The 18,786-nt window shown below is 42.4% G+C and overlaps 1 protein-coding gene across 2 annotated transcripts in view; it reads right to left on the reverse strand.

Moving 5' to 3' along the window:
• Positions 1-626: 626 nt before the first annotated feature.
• The window catches only part of SERPINC1 (serpin family C member 1), a 26,850-nt gene continuing 8,690 nt past the window's right edge, over positions 627-18,786 (reverse strand). Inside the window, exons 1-7 of one of the 2 annotated variants that reach the window (XM_004372830.2) lie at positions 12,269-12,303; positions 11,153-11,522; positions 9,069-9,284; positions 7,685-7,822; positions 5,613-6,003; positions 4,468-4,532; positions 627-1,635 (exon numbers count right to left, since the gene is read on the reverse strand). In XM_004372830.2, the coding sequence (XP_004372887.1) occupies positions 1,459-1,635; positions 4,468-4,532; positions 5,613-6,003; positions 7,685-7,822; positions 9,069-9,284; positions 11,153-11,522; positions 12,269-12,303 (1,392 nt within the window). In that variant the 3' untranslated portion in view covers positions 627-1,458. Of the gene's footprint in view, positions 1,636-4,467; positions 4,533-5,612; positions 6,004-7,684; positions 7,823-9,068; positions 9,285-11,152; positions 11,523-12,268; positions 12,304-18,786 lie in introns of those variants that run through there. The other variant, XM_004372829.2, reaches the window with a different exon arrangement.

Consider the following 18,786-nt stretch of genomic DNA (forward strand, 5'->3'; position numbering starts at 1 on the left):
TTGAAGTTTGTATCTTTCATCTGAAGCAATTACTCCATTAACAAAGATGTATCAGAAACATCAGTGAGCCAGTATAGCACTCTTGCACCACTGAAGGGGCTAAACTGGGTTTGTGCATCTTCCTTAGAGAATATGTGTTTTATTATGACCTTAACTATAAATACATATATATATGAATAGGATTTTCTCTCACACACCCCCCTTTTAATCATTATCACTTAAGTGTAAGCCACCACTTTCCCCCACCCCTTTTTCTGAAAAAATGCACTTTAATTGCTAAAAAAAAAAAAAAAAAGACACAGTGGCTGTTTCTGGCGCTGAAATGAGATTACTTCAGGAGGAGAGTTAAGGAGGGAGAACTCTGCCATACCATGTAAAATTAACCAAGTTCCTTAATGTGAACATATGAATACGGACATCTGTTTTTAAATTCCCCTCACCCCCTGCCAGAGGGAAAAAGAACCAAAATGAAAAGTTTTCAAAATGCCTACCCCGATTTTAGAAGTTTCACTGAGAAAAATACCCAGTGTTAAGAGTTATTTTCTCAGCTACCAAATTGTCAGAAACTTCTGAGTTTTTTGGGAGGCTGTTGGGATCTTATTAAGAAGTTAAGTGAAAACACAAAGGCTGTATGTTACGGTCCTGATCTGTGTCATTTCTAAGTGTCAGATTTGTTCTTGCCCTTAATTTGACAAGTGTTCTCCATCTCTCCTCCTGTAGATTCTGTCCTTCCCCTGATGACAAGCCAGTAGTTCTTGGTGGGGTTGCATGTCTCCTAGAGCCCAGGAGCCCTGTTGTGTCGGGGGTGGGGGGAGGGCAGGAGAGGGGCAGAGAACTGGGATTGGGGGAGGGAGATTCAAAGAGAGTGAAGATATGGATTTATATAAACATATTTAAAGCAGTTTAGCAAAAGCTTTCTCGTTGAACAGCTTTAAGAATAATGTGAATGAAATCTTAGCAACTTGGTTAGTAATCTGAAAAGTCTATTAATGTATACTTGAAATTCTGTTTGTATAAAGAATGCATTTTCCTCTTTATTTTAACACTGTGTAAAAGAGCATTATGCATGTGAGTGGTTTGAGAATTAAATGGTTTAATAATCAAATTTGAATGTCTATTCTGTACCTAAAGATTAATTTGAGTTTTTTGGATTCTTTTAGTGTGATGGGAATACTAAATTCAAGCTCCCCCTGCCCTTTCAGGATGCCTGCTGTCTTTCAAGGTGAAGCAGTGACATATCTGCCGCCTTCACTTTCTTGACCCAGATGTGTTCACTGGGTAGAGAACAATCGAAAGCATCATCTTACCAAATGCCCCAATAGTATCTTCATTCTCTTTTACCCGTATTTTGTTTCAAGCAGCAGTGTCCATTCATGATTGTGAGATGGGAGTAGTTTTATTTATTTTTACTTCTATTCACAAACCAATATAGAAAGAAGTGCAATGAATAAGAACACTTTAGTTGACACAAGGGTTGGCTACTCTGCCCATGAAGATAACAGTGTTTAAAGCAACTTCCCTTATAAGAACCAGGAAGGGCCTGTTGGCCTTGAAGGTCACCCTACTGGGGTTCAGCGAACGGCCAGCAATCACGATGGCAGTACTTGCTGCTGCTTCACTGCCTTCCTCGTTTACCTGCCAGTCACGTAGGAAACAAAATTGCTACATTAGCTACTCTGCAGTTCATTATAAGCAGGTAAATCATCCACAGACATAACAATTCCTCAAAGTGCTGTTTGTTTTCCAATAGAAAGTACAATTGGGTCAGGTCAGGTTGCTGCCGGAAGCCTACTTTTACTCCTTTCTTCAACCGATGAATTGATGAAGGCATTTGTGTTAGTCAAAGCCTTGTGCTAGATAATAAGTACAAAGGTCCCATTCAGGTAACCCCTTAACCAGGAATCTTGATGTACACAAGGTTGCCACATTTCTGGCTGGCACCATTGTACATGGTGTTACAAGAGGATTGTTTTGTACCAGCTGCTATACGAGAACTTAACTCAAAATCAGAGCTCCTTAGTTGAGATAGTTTTACTCTTCAAACATCAAGTTCCCAGATACAACTACTCCCAAACAGCTACTGGGGATCTAGGGCCTGTGAAGAGAGCCGGGTCCTCTGGCTATATGAGATAAATATTTATTGGAGTAACAGACTGGAACAATGGTGTTTGAACTTGGCTAATACGCAGAATCACCACAGGTCTAGAAAGAGAAACCTTAAGACAATTTTGCTTGTGGACGTAGAATATCACTAAACTCTGTCCATGTCTCTAAGTGGAAGCTTTCTGATCTCTGAGTTTTGTGGAGCTGGTTGATCATGCTCTCTCTTTCTCCCCCCTACCTACCCGTACCCCTCTTTTTTATCCTTCCTTACCTTTTACCTCGCTACCCATACTACCTATTTCACAATCGTTTTAGGGCAGACTGGAACTTTCATATGACCAGGATCCTTTTATTCAAACCAGGATCTGGTTTGTAAAGGCTTCCCAGGAGATGTACAATCAGTTGGAATCTCATATGTTGGGTTCTCAAGGTTTTCAAGGAAAACAACTTTGTTCCAAGGTCCGTGGAGGAACCTTGGGTCATTGTGTAGTGGGAATAGGTTGGCTAAAATGAATCCAGACCTCTGCTTCTTCCTAATAGTAACTCAAAGGCCTCAAGGCTTTGACCACATGTATTTGGGGTCCTTAGAAGAGCATTTTCAGTGATAGTTAAAACCCTGAGGATTCAGCCTCCCTGCAGTGTTCTTGAATATTCTTTCTTCCATCTCCACATGGAAGGGAGTGTCAGCAGTGTCATTTTTATTTCCAAAATGATTAATTCAGCATTCATGTAAAATCCCTTATTCTAACCTCAATACCTTAGAGATTGTTGTTGTGCTACACATCACTGACATCTATTGTCCTACAGGTTATATACCCATATTGAGGGTTTTGGCACCAAGCTCATAGCCTCCCTGTCCACCATAACTTCTGCCATTATTTGACTTAGACAATTACAGCATCTTAGTAGGAGACTCGTTGAGCACCCTAATCTTCCATTTCTTTCATCAAACCCTATGAGCATTACCTTCACTCCACTTAAGCAAACCAGTTCCATGGCTACTCCTTGGACTTGCTATCTCATAACTATTCTACCTTTGAAATTATAATTACAGAATTCTTCTCTCAGACTATAACCTCCTATTTTCAAAATAGTGTTTATTTTTTCACTCCCATTACAATTAATCTGACCTCTTCCTGTCCCTTAAAACCACCACTTTCCTCCTAACTACACATCTCTTACTGAGCTTGAACCCCGAAACTAGTATACTTAGTAGCTCTGTGCTCTGAAACCTTTCCCTTTGACCACCTTTCTTTCCAATTTCCTCAATCCTATGACCTCCTCTAACATTGGCCCATCTTCTTTCCTTCACAGCCTGGCTCCCCCCAAAGAATAGTCTATTCCAGAAGTTCCCAAACCGAACTGTGCATCAGAATTCCCTGAGGAGCTTTGTAAATGTACAGATTCTCAGACCTCACCCTAGAATCTTCAAGGGTCAAGCTTCCCAGATGACTAATGGTGCCGGTCCATAGTTCTGTAATTGTTTGAGAACCACAAGTTGCACAGGCTATACATAACTATCACTCCAATGAAGGATGCCGTGCGCATCAGTTGGGGGAAACACTAGGTTTAGCAATAATCAGCAGTTTTCTTCCCTGTAGGGCTTCTCAGACCTCAACACACCAGTGTACGTTGCCATTGTTAATCTCCCTAGAAGAGGATATAGGTGTATTTGACCACCTAACTTTTTGTTTTCTGCAGTATAGTCTAGTGCAGTAGTTCTCTGGAACACACTTTGGGACAATGATCCACTCACCACCTCCCCATCCTTACCTTCCAGTCACTCTTCAATCAGAACAATCAGGCATGTGCACCACTATTCTGTCCAAATTCCTCAAGGAGGGTAACCTATGGACACTTCAATCTTCTTAGTAGATGTTTCTCATTTTCTTAAAACTCGTTTCTGAATTTTCATGACCCCATAGTCTTCTGGTTCTCTTCCTCCTCTGAATTCCTTCTCAGTGGCCCTTACTAGCTCCTTTTTCTCTGTGTCACCCTCTCCAAAATATCAATGTTCCCCAGGAATCCAGGCCCAACCAGTTCTCTTCCTATTCTATGTGCTTGACTTGCTGTAGGAGACGTGGGAGGAGGGAGGGTAGAACAATCATACTACAGAGGATTCAGGAGAGGCTGCACTACATCAGGTCACAGGGAAGAGGGGGGCTACAGGTTTGGGGATTGAAGGATGTGGAAATATGCCTTTCACCACAGATGCAACTGCTGTTCATGTGTCTGCTATCTTTATACCATAAAAGTCAGTGGAGCAAGAACTCTAGTTACAAATTGCACAAGATATTGATGTATTGAATAATAAAGTGGCAGAAACACAGCATAGGAAGAGAGAGCAAAGGAAGGGCTACTTACCTCAAGAAATGCCTTATGGAATGCATCTGAGACGTAGAGGTCTTCCCGGCCTTCTGCAACAATACCTGGAAGGAAGACCAGAGAAGCCACAGTGAAATGGGAGAAAGTTGGCTTCAGCCCACAGAAAGGAATTCAGTTTGAATTAAGAGGTCCTTTTGGGCTTTTGTGAGAAATAGGAAGAAATCCTGGACCCTCACCTAATAACTCTCAAAATATGAACACATGCTAAAAATAATAAAGTACTTTGGGCTGACGTTTAGCCTGACTTCTGTGAATTTACTCTCATGCTTCAGCTTTTGTGGGGGGATTTGATACCTAAAGAAAAGCCCCATATAATAGGATTATCTTCCTACTCTTAACATTTGGTAACATTTTAAAGAGAGAGATTGGTTTTTGGACCTAGTTTAAAACACTGCTCAAGCCTGTTGCCGGTGAGTCAATTCCGACTCATAGCGACCCTATAGTACAGAGTAGAACTGCCCTGTAGGGTTTCCAAGGAGCAGCTGGTGGATTAGAACTGCTGACCTTTTGCTTAGCAGCCAAGCTCTTAGCCACTGTGCCACTAGTGCTCCTAAAGCAGTGCAGTAAAGGAAAATTCAATTACTTAACATTATAAAATTTTTAAAAATCTATTTTAATGCATATTTTTAAGGAATTAGGGGTTGGAGGAACCAAACCAACTAAATACCATTACTGAAGTATCACATCTTGGAAAAGGTTAGCTGTTTTTGTCTAAATGGCCTTAGTGGCACATATGGGCCTTTTGAAATGTCAGGTGAAGGGCTTATTAAATGTCAGCTCTGCCTGTTTTGAGGGACCCAGCTCTTAATCATATCTGTCTCTCTGCATTCTAATGCCATCTCAAATTCCTCTCCACCTAGTCCCATCTCCTCTATCAGTTATAGACTCACAGAGTGTTAGTGCCAGCTAAGCCTATAGAGATGCTAGAGCAACCTCCCCCTTTGACAGAGGCAGAAACTGAGGCCTTGAGGGAAGGGATTCCCACAAGGTAGCGGTAGAACTGGGGTTAGAATTCAGGTGTCCTGACTCGTTGCTCTTTTCTACTCTTTTTTCCTCCAACTCTTCCACCTTTGGTCAGACCACCTTGGGGGCAGAAAGAGCAGGAAAGTCTTTCTTACACTAACCTGGGAGCCTGGCCTTTTCAGGGCTGAACAGGTCCACAAGGCCCATGTCTTGCAACTGTTCCTTCACACTGAAGCTGTCCTCGATGCGGAAGCGGGGCATGTGGACCACAAGCATCGTCTCCTCCAGCTCATCCAGCCACTCCTGCTGTACCTCCGGGGAGAGTTGCTGCTCTACCTTGGCCAGTCTCTTCTCAGGCTTGGGCAGGATGAGCACCATGGTGATGTCATCACCCTTGAAGGGCAACTCAAGCACCTGGGTGCCTTCTGCCACGCGCCGATACCGGAACTTGCCCTCCTGGTACATCATAGATACTGGACATGACTCCCCATCATCCTTGTAAAAGAGTTCCTTCCTTGTGTTCTCAGGGCTGAACTTTGACTTCCACAGGCCCTGGAAGAAGAGGCCAGGTGGGAAATACAAAGCAAGAAGAACAAAAACATACACAGGAGAATATTCATGGACATGGAAATATTCATGTTATATTATTACATATATACATGTATGTATATATAGATGAATAAAGACTGAAAGGATATACACAAAAAGATTAACAACGACTGTGTCCGAGTGATGGAATTATAAGTGTTTTTTCATTTTATGTGTACTTTTATGTATTTCTCAGATTTTCAATAGTAACTGTTTGCTTTTATAATCAGAAAAATAAAAACTAACAATAAGAACAACCTACAAGTTTTTTTGCAAGTCTCTTCTCAAGTTTAAATCTAATTGCCTTTTGCTTTCTGTCTCCTTTCAGCCTCTTCCCCAAGGGCAAACCTCCAAAGTGCCCCAGACAAAGTCCAGACACAGATGACAGTCCCAGTGGGCTGTCTGGAAGCCTTATCAGGCAGAGGGTGAGTCCTGGCTGACTTACTGTTCAGGGTGGGAGGGACCCTGAGATATAAGATATGCTTTTGAAATTTCTGAATTGTAATTATCATTTCTTATTACTTTCTAGCTCTTTGATTCTGGGACAAGTCATTTAACTCTTTTGAGTGTTGGTTCTTCATGTGTAAAACTAGGAGCTGGTGATGGCTAGTATTTATAGAGTGCTTACCATGTGCCAGGCACAGCTTTAAGCAATTTACTTGGAATAACTTATTCTGTCCTCTCAGCAACCCTCCAAGGTAGTTCTATCATTATCATTATTTTATAGAGGCAGAAAATGGGGCATAGAAAAGGCTCAGGTAACTTATCCCAAGTTCACACAGTCAAAAATGGAAGTCAGAATTCAAACTAGGTAATCAGTCTGAGGGGCCCACAATCTCACTTGTGAAGTTGTGAGGATCAAGAGGACTAGTCAATGCCACAGTGTTCTGTAAACTGTAAGGGCAACAGAAATTGTGGAAATGCAGCCTACTCTATTCCTGTCAAGAGACAGTGTGTTTCATGACAGCAGTGACTGACTAAACCCCTGGGGCCCGTAGGAGGGAAGAAGATAGGGCATGTCCCAGGATGGGCACATGGGCCACACTTCCCATCTGCCTGAAACTGGAGCCCTCGTGAGTGTCAATGATTTGTTTATTCCCACCACCCTGTCCTTATCCTCCTTGCCAGATGTATCAAGTTGAAACAGCCTTTAGAACTCGACTCTCTGAGGAAGACTAGGGCATCTGCATGGTCAAATAACAAGTTGCTAAGTTGGAAGTGAGCCTCGTTCCTGGAGGTTCAGAAGCTTCAGGCAAGGGGACCTTTGAGTTGTAGAACCTGCTCCAGATGATGGAGAAAATCTCAGGAATGACAATAGACTCTGTCATTTTCCAAATGTCAAAGTAGAGTTAACCAGACAGTAGAAATTGTCACATATGTATGAGTTTATCACCATGCACACGTTGCAGCAGGGTGTGCTGGGTTTGTGAGTGTTTACACTCTGCACACTACTAGGCCCTTGGGCTCAGCCCAGCAGCCATGACCCTAAACGTTCTGGACTCTAAGCAGACTTCCATTGCCTGCCGAGACCATGTGTAAACCATTTCTCAGTAAGGATCTACGTACATACACCCAGTGGTGTGAAAGAAGGTGGGCTGGGAAGCAAGAGGAAATCCCCAGGGTGTCTCCAGGCTGTTTTGAGTACCTTGAAGTAAATGGTGTTAACCAGCACCAGGACAGTGAGCTCATTGATGGCTTTTTCGGGAATGACATCAGTGATACGCCCTTCGGTCTTGTTGGCCACCCAGTTGTTGATGGTCACTCTGGATTGCTCTGCATTTTCCTGAGGAGAACAGGAAACAAACCTACCCACCTGTGCTATTCAATCAGCTTCTCCATTTACCCATGCAGCATTTTATTTTGCTTATCAGCCCTCTGCCCTTTCCAAGCACTGGGTTAAGAAGCCTTCACTTTTTCAACCCAAACTGAGAAAACCTCACATAACTAGTATAGTGCCATGAATCTTCCAGATTAATAAGTATTCCATATTAATAAGTTAATAAGTATTAACAGAAGAAAGAGAAGGAAAGGAGAAAAAAGAGAAGTAGGGATAAATAAAGGAACAGAATAGAAGAAAGGAGAAAATAGTCTGAGAAAAGACAAAATATTATCTTCTCTGACTTTGGAAAACCTCAACTCACTGGAGTAGAGTTTCCAAAACATGTTCCATGGGAAGCTAATAAGTGATGGGGGTGGAGACCCATGTGGTCAAATAAGCTTGGGAAATGCTGTTTGAATAAAGTCAACAGGTTTCTTTATTGCAGGACTTCTCAGAACAACAGGCTCATGTACTTTATGAATCTCCAAAGGGAGAATATAAAATGCAATTTTATTTAACCATGGTAGCTTTTTAAATTAAATTAAATATTTATAGAACTGGCATTTCCAGAATGCCCTTTAGTATATATTTGAATTTGGTGGATGAAATGAAGAATGTATTATTTAACTTTTTCAGAGCAGCCATTGCAATCTAGGAGCCCTGGTGGTGTAGTGGTTAAGAGCTACAACTACTAACCAAAAGGTCAGTAGTTCAAATCCACCAGCCACTCCTTGGAAACCCTATGGGGACAGTTCTACTCTTGTCCTATAGGGTTGCTATGAGTCGGAATCGACTCGATGGCAACAGATTTGGTTTTTGTGGTAACAGGTTTGGTTTTTGTATTGCAATGTAAGCCATGTTGTTAGTTGCCACTGAGTTGGCTTCGACTCACAGCCATCTCATGTATAATAGAACAAAACGTTGTCCACTCTTGCTCCATCTCAATGATCTTTGATATGTTTGAGCCTATTGTTGAGACTATTGTGTCGATCCATCTAATTGAGGGTTTTCCTCATTTTCGCTAAGCCATAGAGACTATTGATTTCTCAGGTTTCAAACAAGAATAAGTATTTCAGGGGCTCTGACTTATAGTTTCCTCCCCCACCAGCCATCAGACAGCACAGCGATGTTCATTTGGACCCTGCTTCTCCACCTTCTCAATCTCTGAGTGGGGAAGAAGAGCTCTGAGATCAGGAGATCTACAACTCACCTTGAAGTCCAGAGGCTGGAGCTTGGCTCCATATACCACTTCACTGATGTCCTGGTAGGTTTCATTGAAGGTGAGGGATTTGTCTCCAAAAAGGCGGTTGGCAGATACCAACTCAGAGGATTTATTGGCTTTTCGATAGAGTCGGCAGTTCAATTTGGCAAAGAAGAAGTGGACCTGATCGGATGTTTTCTCAGAGATGGTATCAAACTTAAACACCTATAGAAGCCAAACAAAAATGGTAGTGGGTATGGGGGGCAGCGTGGCTAACATGGGTGGCAAATACAATGCCAGTCACTACCTGACCCGTAGCCACCTTAGTTGTGAGCTCCTCCAAGCACAGTGCATGGCACAGCATAAATGCTCGGCTTATGTTTCTTAAATGGATAAAAGAAAGGAAGGAGAAAGGGAGAAAGACTGGGATATGAACTAAAGTCCCTAAAGGGCTCTAGACCAACAGCCAGATGTTTTCTTGCTGGAATGGGAAAAGTGCTGTTGGTGGTTCTGGGCAGAGAGATGATGCAAGGACAATGCCCCTTCTAGAAACAGACACTTCCAGGCCATCTACTGGGGCTGGCTCCTGTGGGGGGCTCTTGGATGCTGGTGGTAGAGATGAGAAAGAAAAACAGTTATTCCATCAGTAAAGGATTAAAGAGGCCCAGAATCAAAGAGTTTCAGGGTTAAAAAACACTTAAAGGTCATCTATACTGGTCACAGCCACATGAAACTGTCATACCCCAACCCGTCGCCATCACCAGCACCAAGGCAAAGTGAGTGAGGCTACTCTTTCCCCTCCTTTCCACACTCTGTCCTCAGGCAGAAGAGGTGTTTTGGCCTTATTTGTTCCCTGCTTTTGATTTTCTCAATTTTGCTCTAGTTTGTGCTTCCTTTGGGATGATGTCTTTTCCCAAAAGCTTGGTGCTGAATTTCTCTTTTCCATCCCACTCTTACTATACTTTTCCAACACATAGCATCTCGTTCATCTCTTTCAAAGGAGAGGAGTACCTACAGGAAGTGCTTGTTTTGGAAACAGTGTTCTGCTTCTGCTCTTCTTGTAGGAAGGGTCACATTTATGATCTCTCTTGGGGACAGAGACATGGAGGATGTGGAAGAACTTTGAGACCAATACCAATATATATGTGGTTTACTGAAAAGTCCAAAGAGGGCAATATTATTTTTCTTAAGAGTTGTCTCTAAAGCTAAAGTTTCTTTTGCAGAGCAAAAGAGGCAATGAGGTTCAGTGGAAATCTGGCCACTAGAGTAGAGGCAAACCCTCCTAAGATCCACAGACTCTAGTGTCTGGGATTCAAGTAAATACTCTTTACCACGCTGAGGTATAGGGAGCTCATTGTGCCTCTTTGTTGATTCTCTTTGATTATCTTTGCTTCCAGAGTGTGATCCAACCTAAACAAGGTCAGCCAGGCACCCCAGCCAAAGGCAGATAATGATCTAGTATTTCTATGACTTATTATAGTGTATCAGTGGCTAGTTAATCCATGACTTTTCTGCTTATCTTGCTCCATTTCCCCATCACAAAAAGGGAGAAACTAAGTCACTGCCCTGAAATGATCAGTACTGCACAGAGCCAGAAGAGGCTCTTACTTCATCGAGGCTTCTCTTGGCCTCCTTGGACCCTGGATCTCAATATATGGCCCTAAAATTCTCATGCCCAAGAGGCAATATGTCTGAGCTCACTAGGTGGTAAGCTCCCCCAGGGCAGGAACTGGAAATCACCACTACCCAGCACAATGCCTGACACAGGAGAGGTGTTGAATGAATGAACATATAAATGACCAAATGAATGAATAAACATCCAAATGGAAGAATGAGTAAGAAGAGAAGTAGGAAGAGACACAAGCCTTCCTTCACTTTAAGGTAGCCCAAAAGAAGAAACTCAGATTTACAAAGGAAACATCCAGGCAGTAATTCCTTACCTAATTAAAAAAAAAAAAAAGTTTTCAAAGAGAATCACAACCCATAATGAGCTCCCCAGTGAGCTTTCGTGTTGGGTTAGGAGCCATTGGACATAGAGAAGCCTGAAAGGTGGTCCCAGCAAGTGGGCCGGGGAGAAGGGCTTTGAATTGTACCTCCATCAGCTGCTTGAGGGTGTTGTCACAGGCACCCAGCTTAGTCATAGCAAAAGCTGTGGAGATACTCAGGGGCGACAGGAAAATGTTGTCATTGTCATTCTTGGAGTCGGCCAGGTGCTGATAGAAGGCGGTGGCAAAGCGAGTGTTGGCCTTGGACAGTTCCCAGACCCTCCGGTTGGTGGCCTCGGGGATCTTCTGCTCTGGGCCCTCTTCTTCAATTGCCTTCTTCTCTGGTGAGCGGTAAATGCACATGGGATTCACAGGAATGTCCCGGGGTTTGGCGGTGCAGATGTCCTCCACGAGGTTCCAGTGGCAGGTTGCACAGCTCCAGAGGCCAACAAGCAGCAAGGAGAGAAGACATACCTTCCTACAGAGAGACAGAAAGCAGAGTTAAGCTGCTAGGAGGCCCCGTTACCCCCTGTACCCACCATAGACTTGCCGCAGTACAGCGTAGGATTCCAGCCCACTGGTAAGCTCAGGAGAGGGCCAAAGCCTTTGAACAAAGTACAAGGGCCCTAGAATAAGTCTAATCCTGGATTCCTTGCATTTGACTCTTCCCACTTGCTTGGACATAGTCATGTTGGAATTAGAATAAACTACTGAATCAACTGATAGTTATTAAAAGTATTGTGTGCCTCCCGACTGAGTCCAGTACAGCTAGATGGTGCCCGGCTACCACAACTGACTGCTCTGACCAGGATCACAACAGAGTGTTCTGGACAGAGCTGGAGAAGGATGTAGGACATAATTCTAACTCACAAAAAAAAGACCAGATTTACTGGTCTAAAGGAGACTGGAGAAACTCTGAGAGTATGGCCCCCAGACACCCTTTTAGCTCGGTGAAGTTATCTCCGAGGTTCACCGTTCAGCTTGGGAGTGGACAGCCCCGTAAAACCAAATGGGACTAATGAAGTACAGTAGTCCAGTGACAAGGGCCAGAAGGCAGAAGGGGACTAGGAAGCTGGTGATAGGGAACCCAAGGTTGAGTAAGGATATTGTTGATGGGTTGTGAAATTGTTAACCATTGTCATAGGGCAACATGTGTACTAACTGTTAAATGAGAAACTGTTTTGTTCTGTAAGCCTTCATGTAAAGTGAGAATAGCAGCACAACTGGAAGAGCGTAGTCAATGTCACTGAACTGTGCATGTAGAAATTTTTGAAATGGTGTATCTTTGGCTATGTGTATTTTAACCAAAAAAAAAGGTTTGAGAAGTTAGAGGGTTAACATGTTGTGGGGTTGTTAACCAATGTCATAAAACAGTATGTGTACTAGTGTTTCATGAGAAACTATTTGTTCTGTAAGCCTTCACCTGAAGTACAATAAAAAAAAAAAAAAAGTATTGTGTGCCTGCAGCCGCATGCTGGGAGCTATGGAGAAATAAAGAATACAAAGCTAGAGTTGGGTGAGACAGCATATATACACATGAAAAATTGGCGGGGAACATTAGTGCTCAATGAACTAAAGAGTTAGGGCAGTAGGGGGAGCCATTTACAGAGGCTGGTTAGGGAGGGCCTCATAAATGGACAGAGTTTAACCTGGATCTTAAGGGATGGGAAGTATTTCTATTGATGGAGAAGAGGGATTTCAGTAGTATAAGAGGGGTAAGAAGGAACAAAGGAGTCCTTGTGGCACAATGGTTAAACCACTTGGCTGCTAACTGAAAAACTGGCCGTTTGAACTCACCCAGTGGCTCCGTTGGAGAAAGACCTGGCAATCTGCTCGCATAAAGATTATAGCCTAGAAGACCCTATGGGACAGTTCTATTCTGTCACATGGGGTTGCTATGTGTGGAAAATTGACTAAGCGGCACCTAACAACAACAAGAAGAAGGAGAAAATGGAGCAGAGGCACCACCTGTGTGTAGGAAATACTCAGATCTCTAGTTCTAGTCCCTACCCTTCCGCTGAGTTCCGGACCAGTTCTTTGCTGGACAGTTTCACCTGCATGTGCTTCGGGTTCCCTAGTGAAACATGGCCACACTTGTAACTCTCACTCATATGCCTGCTTTTTCTTCTGTGTCCTCCAACTCAGTAAATGAAATATTTATTCTAGAAGTCACCCTGGATTCCGTCCTTATCCAGTCAGACCCCAGATTAATTCTGCTTCGTTACTCTCTCACCAGTTATTGCCACTGCCTTAGTTTGAGCCCTTATCATTTTTGTTTTTTCCCTGACAATTTTAACACCTTCCAGACTGATTTCTCTGCCTTCAGTCTTACCCCATTCCAATCCATTCTCCTGCTTGGCATTGACAGTGACCTAGCTAAAAGGCAACTCCTCTGCTTAAAGTTCTTCAGTAGTCCCCCAGGGTCTACAAAATACAGCCTAAAGTTTTAGAGTGACATACAAAACCCTTCACAACTGGTCCTAGTTAACTTTTCAACCTCAACTCCTCTGCTGCATCCTGCGTTCTAGCCCTGAACAGCTTAAAGTTCTCCTAATTGGACACTGTTTCTCACTTCCCCACCTTTACACATGTGTCTCAGGCTGGAATACACTCCTTCCACTAGCATGTCTAGTGAACGCCTTTCGATCTTTAAGACTCAGTTGTTTGTTACCTCCTCATGAAGCCTTCCTAATTTGACCTCCCTAGACTCGTTCTGTATTTTGGCAGGGCTGTTACTGCTTTGCATCCATTATTGTTTAAAAGCCTGTCTTCCTCCCTAGTCTGGGCCCCAAGGAAGGGTAGTGTTATCTTTGGAGCCTTGGTGCTTCAGGCCACATCACAGGCACTTAACAAATACTTGTTGAATGACTGAATTAGGAAAAACCCTGAGGTGGGCAAGTCCAGGTTGTATGTAGGACAGAGGGCAGACCAGCTCCACAGGAGTGAACGGTTCTTGTTATGGGGTTGAGTAGATGAGCCACAAAAGATGAAATTTTAGAATGAGTAAAAGTAGATCTTCTGGTCCAACTCCCTCATTTTTGCACATGATAAACTGGCTATTTAGTGGCAGAATCAGCTCTAAAACCCAGTTCTAACAGAGTTTCCACTTCATTACTCTGTCTTCAAAACTAGGGAGATACATTGAGATTAGAGGGCTAACAGAAAGACCAAAGAGCTGCTGCTCTAGAGACTTCATGACTTTGCCCCCTACCCTCTTGTCTCAGCTTGCCCCACTTCCCAAACTCAACTTCATCCACATAAGACTTCCTTCCATTCCTCACTTCTGCCTGGACGAACCCCATCTCCTCGGCCTGTCTTCCCCTGGCTCACACCACTGCATCCTTCAGTTCTCAGCTGAGTTAAATGAATGCATGAAGGCAATCCCACTAGAAGACAGCATGAGAGGATTTGAGGAACAAGTATCTGCCTTCTTAGAGAGATGAAAGTTTTAGGGCCTCTATAAGTTGTTTATTTTTTTTTTTTTTTAAGCAAAAAGATTTTATTCAGCATATTTTCCAAGAGGCACAAGAGGGAAACAGACAAGCATGCTGCCAGAGCTATGTCTGCCTGAGTCCGAGGAATGTTACAGAATAATCAGTATATATTGACATTGCCAGTGGGTAAAATCATCTAAAGCTTCACCTTTTCACAGACTGGCTATAAACTGCTAAATTGCCGCGATTCTACATTTTGAATTGTCTTTCTTAATAATCATTGGTACAAATTTCAGTAATGACAGTCTGGAGGGTCTTAACTGGTGCAACAAATCTTACTCTTCACCAAATGCTAATAGAAAAAGAGAAGAGTGGAAAATATGTGGGTCTTTTGTGCTCTCTATAAGATTTGTTTATTTGAAAGTTTCCCTAAAAACTGTTTACCAAGATGGTCCTAGCTATTGTTTTTACACCTTGGGGCCCAGTTGATATGTCCTTGTGAGTCCTCGTGAGTCCAGCTCCAGCTGGGTCACATTCTTTATACTCAAGGACGGGGAATAATGGCTCCAATTTTAACTCCTAAGTCACTCCCTCCTTTTGATTGGAGATTGGAGATAACACATCGATGATCAAAACCTGGACTTAGTTGGGCTCCTAGATGGCGGCCATGGCAGGCTCTTTAAACTCATGGTGCTTGTTTTCCATCGGATACCATCTGATTCTCTACCAGGAATTTAAGTAAGATTGATGTTCTCATCAATCACATTGCAGAAATGAGTAGAACTGATGTACAACATTTTAGCCTGAGCCTTTCTTTTGCCTTTTAAGTATGTAAGACAATAGAAGATAAGTTTTATTATGCCTAATATTATCAGGATACAGACTAAGAATATTTCTATTTCTTGCAATAACGATCTAGCCCATGTACTTATTCCTGATGGTAACAAACCAAATAAATCTGGCGTTTGTAATGGTATTATAGTGCTTAACCAAGTAGCTTGCTGTCTAATTCTATGTATATCTTGTTCTACTTCTCCTATATTATCCAAATGAAACAAGAAGTATTTGCTACAGCACAAACTCTACCTTCTTGGGCTAGTAAAAAAATCTAAGACTATTCTATTATCTAATGTCACCTTGACTCACGAGGTTAGAGATCACTATTGTGTTTCTATCCCGTTAGAAACTTCATTTGCTATTAGACCCATAGTGAGGCCTCTATAAGTCTTTTTTTTTTAATTGTGCTTTAAGTGAAAGTTTACAGATCAAGTTAGTTTCTCATACAAAAATGATTACACACATTGTTATATGACCCTAGTTGCTCTCCCTATACTGACAGCACACTCCTCCTTTCCACCTTGGGTTGTCTGTGTCCATTCAACCAGCTCCTGTCCCTTTCTGCCTTCTCATCCCACCTCTGGACAGGAGCTGCCCATTTAGTCTCATGTATCTACTTGAGCTAAGAAGCATACTCTTCACAAGTATCATTTTATGTCTTATAGTCCAGTCTAATCTTTGTCTGAAGAGTGGGCTTCGGGAATGGTTTTAGTTTTGGGCTAACATAGAGTCCAGGGGCCATGTCTTCCAGGGTCCCTCCAGTCTCAGTCAAACCATTAAGTCTGGTCTTTTGACTAGAATTTGAGTTCTTCACCCCACTTTTCTCCTGCTCCATCAGGGACTCTCTGTTATGTTCCCTGTCAGGGTGGTCATTGGTGGTAGCCGGGCACCAACTAGTTCTTCTGATCTCAGGCTGATGGAGTCTCTGGTTTGTGTGGCCCTTTCTGTCTCTTGGGCTAATATTTTCCTTGTGACTTTGGTGTTCTTAATTCTCCTTTGCTCCAGGTAGGTTGGGACCAATTGATGCATCTTAGATGGTCACTTATTAGCTTTTAAGATGCCAGACGCCACTCACCAAAGTGGGATGCAGAACATTTTCTTAATAAACTTTGTTATGCCAATTGACCTAGATGTCCCCTGAAAGCATGGTCCCCAGACCCCCACCCCTGCTACTCTGTCCCTCGAAGTGTTTGATTGTATTCAGGAAACTTCTTAGCTTTTAGTTTAGTCCAGTTGTGCTGGCTTCCCTGTAGTGTATGTTGTCTTTTCCTTCACCTAAGATAGTTCTTGTCTACTATCTAGTTAGTGAATACCCCTCTCCCTCCCTCCCCACCCTCGTAACCATTAAAGAATGTTTTCTTCTGTGTTTAAACCTTTTCTTGAGTTCTTATAATAGTGGTGTCATACAATATTTGTCCTTTTGTGACTGACTAAATTCATTCAGCATAAAGCCTTCCAGATTAATCCATGTTATGACACGTTTCATGAATTCATTGTTGTTCTTTATCATTGGTAGTATTCCATTGTGAGAATATATTATAATTTGTTTATCCATTGATCCATTGATGGGCACCTAGGTTGTTTCCATCTTTTTGCTATTGTGAACAGTGCTGCAGTGAACATGGGTGTGCATGTATCTATTAGTGTGACGGCTCTTATTCCTCTAGGATATATTCCAAGGAGTGGGATTGCTGGATTGTATGGTACTTCTATTTCTAGCTTTTTAAGGAAGCACCAAGTCATTTTCCAAAGTGGTTGTACCATTTTACATTCCCACCAGCAGTGTATAAGTGTTCCAGTCTCTCCACAACCTCTCCAACATTTATTGTTTGGTGTTTTGTGTTTTTTTTTTTTTAACATGGACAAATGCCTTTACTCTAGTTGATTGAAATCTTAATACTTTGGTTTCCTTTTTAAACATGACTCTTAAAATTATTCTTTTTTTTTTCCCATACAAAAATTTATACATACATTGTTATGTGACTCTAATTGCTCTCCCCATACTGTGAGGGCACATTCCTCCCTTCCACCCCTGATTCCCCGTGTCCATTCAACCAGTTCCTAATCCTCTCTGCCTTCCCATCTCACCTCTGGACAGAAGCTGCCCATTTAGTCTCTTGTATCTACTTGAGTCAAGAGGCACACTCCTCACGAGTATCACTTTATGTCCCACAGTCCAGTCCCATCCCTGTCTGAAGAGTTGGCCTCAGAAATTGCTTGAATTCTGGGCTGATAGAGAATCCAGGGGCCATGCTTTCTGTGGTTCCTCCAGTCTTAGTCAGACCATTCAGTCTGGTCTTCTTACTAGAATTTTAGTTCCACACCCCACCTTTCTCCTTCTCCATCAGGGACTCTCTGTTGTGTTCCCTGTCAGGGTGGTCATTGGTGGTAGCCGGGCACCATCTGGTTCTTCTGGTCTCAGGTTGATGAAGTCTCTGGTTTATGTGGCCCTTTCTGCCTCTTTCCTTGTGTCTTTGGTGTTCTTCATTCTCCTTTACTCCAGGTGGTTGGGACCAATTGATGCATCTTAGACGGCCGCTTACAAGCTTTTAAGACCCATGTTTGGTGTGTTTTGGATTAATGCTAGCCTTGTTGAGGTGAGATGGTATCTTGTAGTTTTGATTTGCATTCCTCTAATGACTAATGATCATGAGCATTTCCTCATGTGTCTGTTAGCCACCTGAATATCTTCTTTGGTGAAGTGCCTGTTCATATCCTTTGCCCATTTTTTAATTGGGTTATTTGTCTTTTTGTTGTTGAGGTTTTGTAGTATCTTGTAGATTTTAGAGATTAGACCCTGATCAGATTTGTCATAGCCAAAAAACTTTTCCCAGTCTGTAGGTTGTCTTTTTACTCTTTTGGTGAAGTCTTCTAATGAGCCTACGTGTTTGATTTTTAGGAGCTCCCAGTTATCTAGTTTCTTTTCTGGTGTTTGTGCATTGTTACTTACGGTTTGTATTCTGTTTATGCTGTGTATTAGGGTTCCTAGCATTGTCCCTGTTTTTTCTTCCATGATATTTATCATTTTCGATTTTATATTTAAGTCTTTGATCCATTTTGAGCTAGTTTTTGTGCATGGTGTGAGGTATGGGTCTTGTTTCAGTTTTTTGCAGATGGATGTCCAGTTTTGCCAGCACCATTTGTTAAAGAGACTGTCTTTTCCCCAGTTAATGGACTTTGAGCCTTTTTCAAATATCAGCTGCTCATAGGTGTATGAATTTTTGTCTGGATTCTCAATTCTGTTCCACTGGTCTATGTATCTGTTGTTGTACCAGTACCAGCCTGTTTTGACTACTGTGGTGGTGTAATAGGTTCTAAAATCAGGTGGTGTGCGGCCTCCCACTTTGTTCTTTTTCTTCAGTAATGCTTTACTTCTCCAAGGCCTCTTCTTCCATATGACTTGATGATTTGTTTCTCCATCTCCTTAAAAAAATGCTGTTGGAATTTGGATTGTGACTGCATTGTATCTGT

The sequence above is a fragment of the Trichechus manatus genome, unplaced genomic scaffold (assembly GCF_000243295.1).
Source record: "Trichechus manatus latirostris isolate Lorelei unplaced genomic scaffold, TriManLat1.0 scaffold00021, whole genome shotgun sequence".
Taxonomy (NCBI): domain Eukaryota; kingdom Metazoa; phylum Chordata; class Mammalia; order Sirenia; family Trichechidae; genus Trichechus; species Trichechus manatus.